The sequence below is a fragment of the Eucalyptus grandis genome, chromosome 6, assembly GCF_016545825.1.
Source record: "Eucalyptus grandis isolate ANBG69807.140 chromosome 6, ASM1654582v1, whole genome shotgun sequence".
NCBI lineage: Eukaryota > Viridiplantae > Streptophyta > Magnoliopsida > Myrtales > Myrtaceae > Eucalyptus > Eucalyptus grandis.
In genome coordinates this window covers 25,441,447-25,450,368 of record NC_052617.1, presented here as the reverse complement: position 1 = coordinate 25,450,368, position 8,922 = coordinate 25,441,447, and the positions used below count along the sequence as shown (strand labels likewise).

The following is an 8,922-nucleotide window of genomic DNA, read 5'->3' as shown; positions in this document are numbered from 1 at the left end:
TGAGGTTGCTTCGCCCGCCCGGCGAAGGCCGGCCACCGGCAAGGCTTGGCCGATGAGGGCCGACGACCGGCCACAAGAAAAAGAAGAAGAATAGGAGAAAAAGGAAAAAAAGAAAAGAAAAAAAAGAAAAAAGTAAAAAATTTATTTAAAAATTAAAAAAATTGATTTGAAACAAAATCAATGAACACGGTATCAAACATAATTCTATTCCAGAATTAGAAATTTTGGTCAGTTACCAAACGGCTTAAAATACTTAGAAATTGTTCTCAGGAATAGAATAAAAAAGAATTATTTCTGATCAGAATCTGTTCTCAGGAACAGAATTGTTACCAAATGCACCCTTAGTAGAGATGCTAAGGATCATGCTCACTATCTAAAGAAGCTTCATGAGCAAATTCAAGAAAGGATCATAAAGCATAATGCAAAGCATCAAGAGACAGCCAACAAGCATAATTACTGTACTTTTGTAATCATACTATACTTTAGTAGCCGTGTGTTTTGAAGGATGTCCACATTCATTAGATTAAGCAAGTCTTGGATACTTACACCCAACATTTATTTCTTATATTTTCAAGGTTTAGTAAATGTCGTTTAAAGTTTTTAGAGTCCTTATTTATGAGTCATTTGTCTTCCCAAAGAGTCTTCATAATTACTTATATTTGGAGAGTTGTTCCAAGTTCGTTTTATATAAAAATGAATAAGAATGCAGACTCGAGTGATAATTCATTTAACCTTTAGCTTGAGAACAAGAAGGATTTCTTGTTGTGCTCTTATCTTTTAGATGGATTCCACGATCTATCCAATTTAGTTCTCACTTGTGTTACCTCTCACTTCTTTATACTTTCTTGGGCATCACATTTGCAGACAATGGGAACTCATCAATCTCAATCATGTCCTGGAAACTTTCACAGTTTGATGAGACAGTCTTAGATGCCCTCTTACGCTCCTTCGAGATGCTCAAGTGCCTGGTCTGACCTCTGGAATATCCATATAGAAAACTGCCGCTTCCTTGCTTTTGCTTGTTTCCTAATTTTGTAAGAATTGATACTCAGTAAATTTACCCTGTTTTCTTTTTCTCTCCCCAAATTTTGCATGACAAAATCATGGGAATTGGAGCTCTAAAACTGATAGGATTCCTCCAGGAACTGAAGCAGCAGCATAATGTAAGTTTCAAATCGTTGTATACAGTTCGTACATTGAAGGAGGTATTGCCTTCTCCCTTGATGGCTGAGCTGGGTTCTCTGTATCATGTATTCCAAGGTGCGGTGGCTGCTTTCTAAATCCCTCCGTCGTTCGAACATGCTGCCAAACGTTTGAGGATTCATCAGCTGACTCCCCTGACAAGGTTGTCCGTGCAAGAATAGTACCTGGAACAATGGAATTTCTTTTAAAGTCTGACCTGGTCCTGCCCTGAGTCCTCTAAAAAAAATCCCTGGTTAACAAGGCTAGCAAAGGGACTCAAGGTCCCCAATGCTGATGCTTTTCTTCTGCATTTGCAGCATTCTGCTAATCAACTCGACCTTCTTTATTAGCATTGGAAGCAAGTGAAAAGTTTGGTATTGCTACTGAGTTTCTGCTGTTCTCCTCATCTGGTTCTTGCAGCATAATTGGGGACACTGTAAACTGGTGATGCCTTGAGGGAGCTCATCGGAAACATTGTCAGCAAAATACTTTTGACCGATGAACGTTGTCAATAATACTGTACTAGCTGAAGCTAGCCACCACTCTTGATCCTACTGAATCTCTCCCGCATCTCATGTAAGCTGACCACTATGAATGAATTGATAGGGAAGATTATAGAAGTTGAGCAAGCCCTCAGAAGAATTCAGAATGCTATGGAGGGAGTTTCATGGACTGGAATAAAGAAAGGGAAAGGGGGAAGTTCATGGGCCATGCTTTCGATTGTCAAGAGTACATGCTAGGACAATACCCAATGCGCAAATTGATAGAACACTTCAAAAGGTAACACAGCCAATTCAAAATTGTCTTTCAATCCGAGGCACAACCTGCACCTAGGAGTTCGCTTTCAGAAATATAGAGGCTCTTGCTAATCTTGTGACATCATAAAAACTATTAATAAAAAGAGAAAAAGGAAAAAAAAAAAAAAAAAAACAAACGAGCGTTTTTGTCATGCGTGGTGGTCACTTCGTTTTTGGTCAGACGGGAAAAACGAGAATAGCATGGGCTGCAGCCTGCAACAACCAGCTCTGCACTTCACGCCAGAGGGACGACTCGAGTAGTCCCTGCCGCAACGCCTTCTTCGTCGGCCCAACCCACTCGACAAAAGGCCTTCCCCGATCGCCGCTCACCACCTCGCTCTCTTCCTCCGGTTTCCCAGGCCGACGGCGGTGCCGCAGACATGAGCGCTCCCCTCTCCGTGGCTCCGCCGTTCTCGGCTCGCCTTCGCGCCCCGAAGCGGGTCTCCGGGACCGGAGCGCCGAGGGCGGCGCTGCTTGAGGCCCGGCCTCGCGGCTTGCCGGCGGACGCCGGCGGCGGCGGCGGCGGCGGAGCGGCCCTGCGCGCGTCGGCCGCGGATCGGGCGGCGGACATTCATGCCGAGTCCAGAGCCGTGGCTCGCGCCGTGAATTCTCCGGTGTACAGCCCCGAGGTCCTCGCTCGCAAGTACGGTTCGCGTCCTGTTAAGGTCTCTCTCTCTCTCTCTCTCAACATCGACGTGCTTGCTCGTGGATGCTTGTTTGTACGACATTCGTATGCGGTGCTGATCGTAGTGTTCCGGCCACTTTTGCCTTGCATTGCATTCGGAGGCGGCGAATGTTATCAATCATTAGCTGAGCAGGCGGGAACTTTAATCTCTGTTTCTCTTGATTCGAAGATGTCAATTTTGTTTGCTCGTGAATGTTCAGCCGTGAAGGCAGGTGTATGAGCAGTCTCATTGTGTCTGGGGAAGTTCATCGTGGATTTTCGTGTTGAGGGAGTTGATTACTTGAAATTGGTCTCTTTTTTTAATCACTTCCTGCACGTTAGTATGTTATGTTTACTAATTGATGTTTCTCCATACAAGAGTTCGTCTGTGAATTTCAATTTCAGGCGTGGTTTATTCTTTGACGAGCTGATTAAGTGGAATCTAATTGTGACTAGGTCGCGCAAAGGGCTTTGGATGTATTGATAGCTCTTGGCGTGTTTGCGTTGAAGCTCCTGATCGATCAAAGGTATGGCCGGGTTGATCAGAACAAGAGAAAGCGAGGTGCAGAGTTGAGGATGATATTGACACGGTTAGGGCCTACATTTGTCAAAATAGGGCAGGGGTTGTCGACCAGACCTGATATCTGTCCTCCCGAGTACATTGAAGAGCTCTCTCAACTTCAGGTATCGATGGTGCTAATTTGGACATGATGGGAAGCGCCTCTCTAACGTTACGTGAATGCAAGTGAATTGAAACTAACAGAAAGTGACATGTTTTGGCTGGTTTTTCTGAAAGAACTCTTTCAATATGAGTTCAATGACACGAGATGAGATGAGATGAGATGAGATGAGATGAACTACAAATACAACCATGAGACATGAATTAGCTCTCAACTGCCACAAAAATTGATAGGTTTGGTTGCTGATGGTCGTTGAATTGATAATTAGGCTTGTCCCTCACACATGCTTGGTGGAAGGGTATTGCTGACATGACTAGGGAAATCATGAGTCAGTCTGTCTTGTTGTTAAGATTCGGCAAAAAAAATGATTTCTCAGTTTTCTTGTGAGTGTATTGGATGTGTGTACCGTTATCATATAGCAGCATCCAGGTGGAAGTGTTAAATATGATGACTTTCCAGCTTTAAGGTCATCTTTGTCTAACCAGTTGCATCACTGACTGATTTCCATGATGCATGTCACCTATGCTCTTTTTCTTTTAATGTCTGGATGCCGTAAGTATAAACCATTATGGCGCTGGGAAGATGTTTAATGTCATTATGATTGACCAGGATGCATTGCCGACTTTCCCAGATTCAGATGCCTTTGCATGTATAGAGAGTGAACTGGAGCTGCCCCTTGATTCAATCTTCTCCTCCATATCCGCTACTCCAGTTGCAGCAGCAAGCTTGGGCCAAGTTTATAAAGCTCAACTTAAGTATTGCGGACAGCTGGTAGCTGTCAAAGTGCAACGGCCTGGTATTCAAGAGGCTATCGGGCTTGACTTTTATCTTATGAGAGGACTGGGGTTTCTTATTAACAAGTATGTCAGTGGCATTACCTCAGATGTTGTTGCCCTGGTTGATGAATTTGCACAAAGAGTGTATCAAGAGCTCAACTATGTGCAGGTTAGACTTCTGATAAGCAATTCCATAGGTGCAAACATGATTAGATTTAATCATTGCTGAGAGGCAAAGCGTCGCAGTACCTCGACCTTCTTTCTTCTATATACACTTGAGACAACACTAGTTTCGAACCTCTGATGAACTGCTTGTTAGTAATTTGTACAAGGTATTTCGCCATTGATTGTTAATTTTGGCAGGTCTCTGCAGGAGGGGCAGAATGCAAAGAGGTTTAAAAAATTGTATGCTGACAAAGAAGATATACTTGTACCGGATATATTCTGGGATTACACTAGTGGCAAAGTGTTGACTATGGAGTGGATTTCTGGAGTTAAACTTAATGAACCGGATGCCCTAAAGAGGCATGGCCTAAAGGTTTTGGATTTAGTTAGCACGGGAATACAATGCAGCCTTAGACAATTGCTCGAGTCTGGATACTTCCATGCAGATCCTCATCCCGGTAATCTTTTGGCAACACCTGAGGGAAGACTCGCTTTTATTGATTTTGGGATGATGAGTGAGACCCCAGAGAAAGCCAGATATGCTATCATCGGTCATATTGTGCACCTGGTTAATCGAGACTATGAAGCTATGGCTCGTGACTACTATGCTCTAGATTTTTTGTCACCTGAAGTTGATGTTTCTCCCATTGTGCCTGCATTACAGAGCTTCTTTGATGATGCGCTTGATGCAACTGTGAGCGATTTAAATTTCAAAGCGATAGTGGATGGTCTGGGTACTGTATTCTATCAGTATCCATTTACTGGTGAGTAAAGATCAACTTTCTACTTTAGTTGCTATAGCATATTTGGTCTTGTACATCATTTTGCTGGTTCAATATAACTACTCGATTAGCTCCTAGGTGAAATTTGATTGCTCTCTTATGGCAAAGTGGTTTGCTGTTCCCTTTGGAGAACTAAACGGAGTAAACCTCATATAACTTGAAATTACCTTAATGGAACAAACGCATATGTTTCGTCCATGCACAGATCAGTTTATAAGTTTTTTCTTGAAGTATGATTCTTATGATAGATGTTTTATCTGCAGTTCCGGCATATTATGCATTGATATTCAAGTCACTTACTGTATTAGAAGGCTTAGCACTACGTGCCGATCCTAATTTCAAGGTGTTGGCTGCATCATATCCATATATTGCTAAGAGACTCTCACTGATCCAAATCCATATCTTAGAGATGCCCTCATAGAGTTGCTGTTCAAGGATGGGAGATTGAGGTATGTAACCACCTATGTTTCCTGTTGTTAGAGGCTGTCGATTTGGTTTGGTTATGTGAAAATCTTTGTCTTGTGAAGGTGGAACAGACTAGAAAACCTACTTGTCCAGGGTAGAAAAGACAGAGATTTTTCAACCAAGGATGCTTTACAACCTGTTTTGAGGTTGTTATTAGATCCAAATGGCGAAGAACTTCGAGTTTTGGTCATAAAGGAGGCTGTTCATGTCATGGAAGCTATTGTCCTGGCATCAGCTATCGATACTTACAACTCTATTCCTTACTTTATGAGGATTTTGCTTAATTCAGATGCAAATGGACCCTTTATAATGAGCGCTGCTGAACTGAAAACCCTGTTAGATCTTCGAGATCAGGTTTTTAGGATATGGGGCCTCTTGCAAACCTCTGAGAGTTTTGATCCGCAGCTGCTACAGCCTGTTTTACAGGTATGACTCAAATTGATACTGTAATTCCATGATGCTCACTATTTTGAAAAGTTATGCTGCTCTCCTGTATTTGGACTTTAGTAGGTACAACTATATACATCTAGAGAGTGGATGTGGCAAATTGTGCTGCTCTCCTATCTGTTTAATGATCCATCATGGACATTGAAAATGAGCATGCCACCTGTTAGTTTGCTTATTATAGTTGAGTCTGCTATTGGCAGACAGATCAGGACACCTATGTTCTCAAAGACCATCATCTCGATTGAGTTTGGTTTCAAAAAATTCTTCTTTTCTATTTAAAAAACTCCTCTGACAGCTTATCCTATCTCTTTGAAAATAAGATCAGTTTGAAGTTTCAAGATGTTTAAGGAAATTGAAAGATTGGCCAGAAAAAACAAGCTAAACATAGCAATGAAACTATTCTGGTTCTGAGGAAGCTTCCTGAGTGGTGCATAGTCCATGACTAATAGAATAGCCCTTGCTTGCAGAGAATTGCCGCTCCTTATGTAGCCATGAATTTTCCAAGAGTGGCCAAATATTCCTCGAACATAGCACATGCACATCTTGACAAAGAAAGCATTTAAATCGTTAGCTCCATCTTTTCACACAAGAACTCCCTTTAGCTTGAATTTTTTTCTTTTTCCCTCGGTTAACAGCAATGCTTTCTCAGGAGTAGCTGAACCAATTTTTATCCTTAGAAGCAATAGTAGTATACATGTTAACATCAGTATCCTGCAGGTGTAATGGTCATTGTGGATATTATCAGTGACAATTACATGATTATTGCTTTAGACAAGAGTGGCCAAATATTCCTTGAACATAGCACATGCACATCTTGACAAAGAAAGCATGTAAATTGTGGGCATCTCCTTTTCACAGAAGAACTGCTTTTAGCTTGAAATTTGTTTTCCCTTGGTCAACAACAATGCTTTCTTGGGAGTAGCTGAACCAATTATTATCCTGAGAAGCAACGGTAGTATACATTGTAATATCAGTATCCTGCAGGAGTAATGGTCTTTGTGGATATTATCAGTGACAAGTACATGATTATTGTGTTAGACGAGAGTATTCAAGGATTGCCAGTTGGTCAGTCGGTGTTGTTTTGCTGAGAGTTAGTGGCTGAGTCACAGTTGCTTGGAAATCACATCGATGAACTATAAAATAAGCTAAGATTTTTACACTTTCGGTGATTGTGAGACTGAAACATTATTTAGAATTAGTAATTTTGGGTTGCAAACAGTGACTCCCATGTAGTTGTATAATGGATTTACAATTTAATGTTTTGGTTGCAAGACTGTCCTTCCTGATCAGAAGTCTTTGAAATCTTTGCATATGTACCACAACGCATGAAGATATAAAAGATTCTTACTGCATCACACTTTAATTTGCTAAATATGACACTTCAGTTTGTTCTCTGTTGCAATGAAGGGTTTTCAATGAACCGTGCTTAAAAGTGGAATTCGATCAAAGAGTTACCCAAGAAAACAAGTGTTGAATTTCTTGCTGCAAGAAAGAAGTTCTGGAAAAACTGCAGAGTTTTAATGTTACCAAATCCTTATTGAGGGGAAAATATACTAAGCTCTAACTTTCCTCATTGTGTCTTTTCCTGAGGACAGCCTCAACAAAACTCTATAAGCATAACTTGATCTTAGGTGGAACTATCTGCCAAAAAAAAGTCTCTGAAAGTCGTCATTTTGAAGAATAGGGCTGGAGTGGGTGCGATGTTTTAAGAGGTGGTATGAATGGAGAAATTATTTAATGAAGTTAAAATATATACTAAGCTGAATCTGAACAATCAAAAATGACTAGTCACATGTGAGTCTCACCAGATTTGTCAGTCTTGTTGCAATATAGGTATTGAGTTTGCTGAATAATTGCTCGGTCTGAAAACCTGATATTTAATGGCCTAATTCTTTTAAAAAATGCACACTTTTGATTTTAGTCTGATTCTTGTGTGGACTTTCATTGGTCTGATAAAAAAAGTACAAACTTCTTGGGCCAATATCTGAGTAGCTAAAACAAATGATGCCTAATGATTGGATTATCTCGATGCCATTGGAATATTTTGGGCCCTTAACAATATATGAAGGACAAGAATCATTTTGTAGCAAAATTCATTTTGGAACAACTGCATGATGAAGCATCTTAATGCAAAGTAAACAAAACACTGGCAATTCCGATATTTGTATGCTTAGTAAATGAAAACAATGGGATCACCCTAACTTTAAAGCTAAACAGATGTATGGGGATATCTTTATGTTGAATTTGGGAGACGTCTTTTTTTTTTTTTTTTTTTTTAGTAAATAGTATCTATCCCTGTTGCTGTAATTGGTGATACACTTTGGAGCAGGTTCTCCAGCAACCGGAGGCGCACGGCTTGGGTGTACGTCTTGCTGGTGGCGTTACCCGTCGTCTTGCAGCTAGAATGCTCCAACAGGTACTGCTAACGACGTCAAAATCTCCTGATTTGGCTTTCTCGCCAGTGTAACGTCTTTATTGGAAGGTAATGTGATAAATTTTGGACATTTTTATACCAAAAAATGAAAATTGAGATCTTATTGTCATTCTTCTTTTCTGTAATAAATTAGTCAAACGTTAGTACTCATAGAAGAATGCAGCATAGGTTTGATTCTGGGCTAGTAGAATAATACGCACGAGGCTTCACTGGGCCTTCTTCACTACTCTGTTGTTACTTCCACATTTTCACTGCTGTAACCTGAATATGCAAATTTGGCCTTATGAAATATTAAATAATCTGTATTGTTTTTCCAGAATGAGTTCTACCTATCAACTCTTAGTTTGACATTTTGCCATTTGATTAAGCTAATCTGCGTGGATAATTTAAAACACAGTTGGACAAACTCATATCAGAAATTTGTAAGTCGACTAATCTGGAAGAGTTAGTGTTGATCTATGGTTAAGCTTATGGACGAATGCATCTATTCCTTTAAGTCTCTGTAATACCCGCATGGTGATATTCTAGAG

General features: G+C 40.6%; 1 protein-coding gene across 1 annotated transcript; it reads left to right on the top strand.

Moving 5' to 3' along the window:
• Positions 1–2,193: 2,193 nt before the first annotated feature.
• Positions 2,194–8,711, top strand: LOC104449057 (protein ACTIVITY OF BC1 COMPLEX KINASE 3, chloroplastic). The gene is given in 8 exon segments (XM_010063069.3): positions 2,194–2,644; positions 3,100–3,327; positions 3,933–4,268; positions 4,473–5,028; positions 5,310–5,423; positions 5,426–5,495; positions 5,574–5,937; positions 8,288–8,711. Coding segments are annotated over 8 exon segments (2,091 nt in total). The 5' UTR covers positions 2,194–2,359; the 3' UTR covers positions 8,426–8,711.
• The last annotated feature ends 211 nt before the right edge of the window (positions 8,712–8,922 follow it).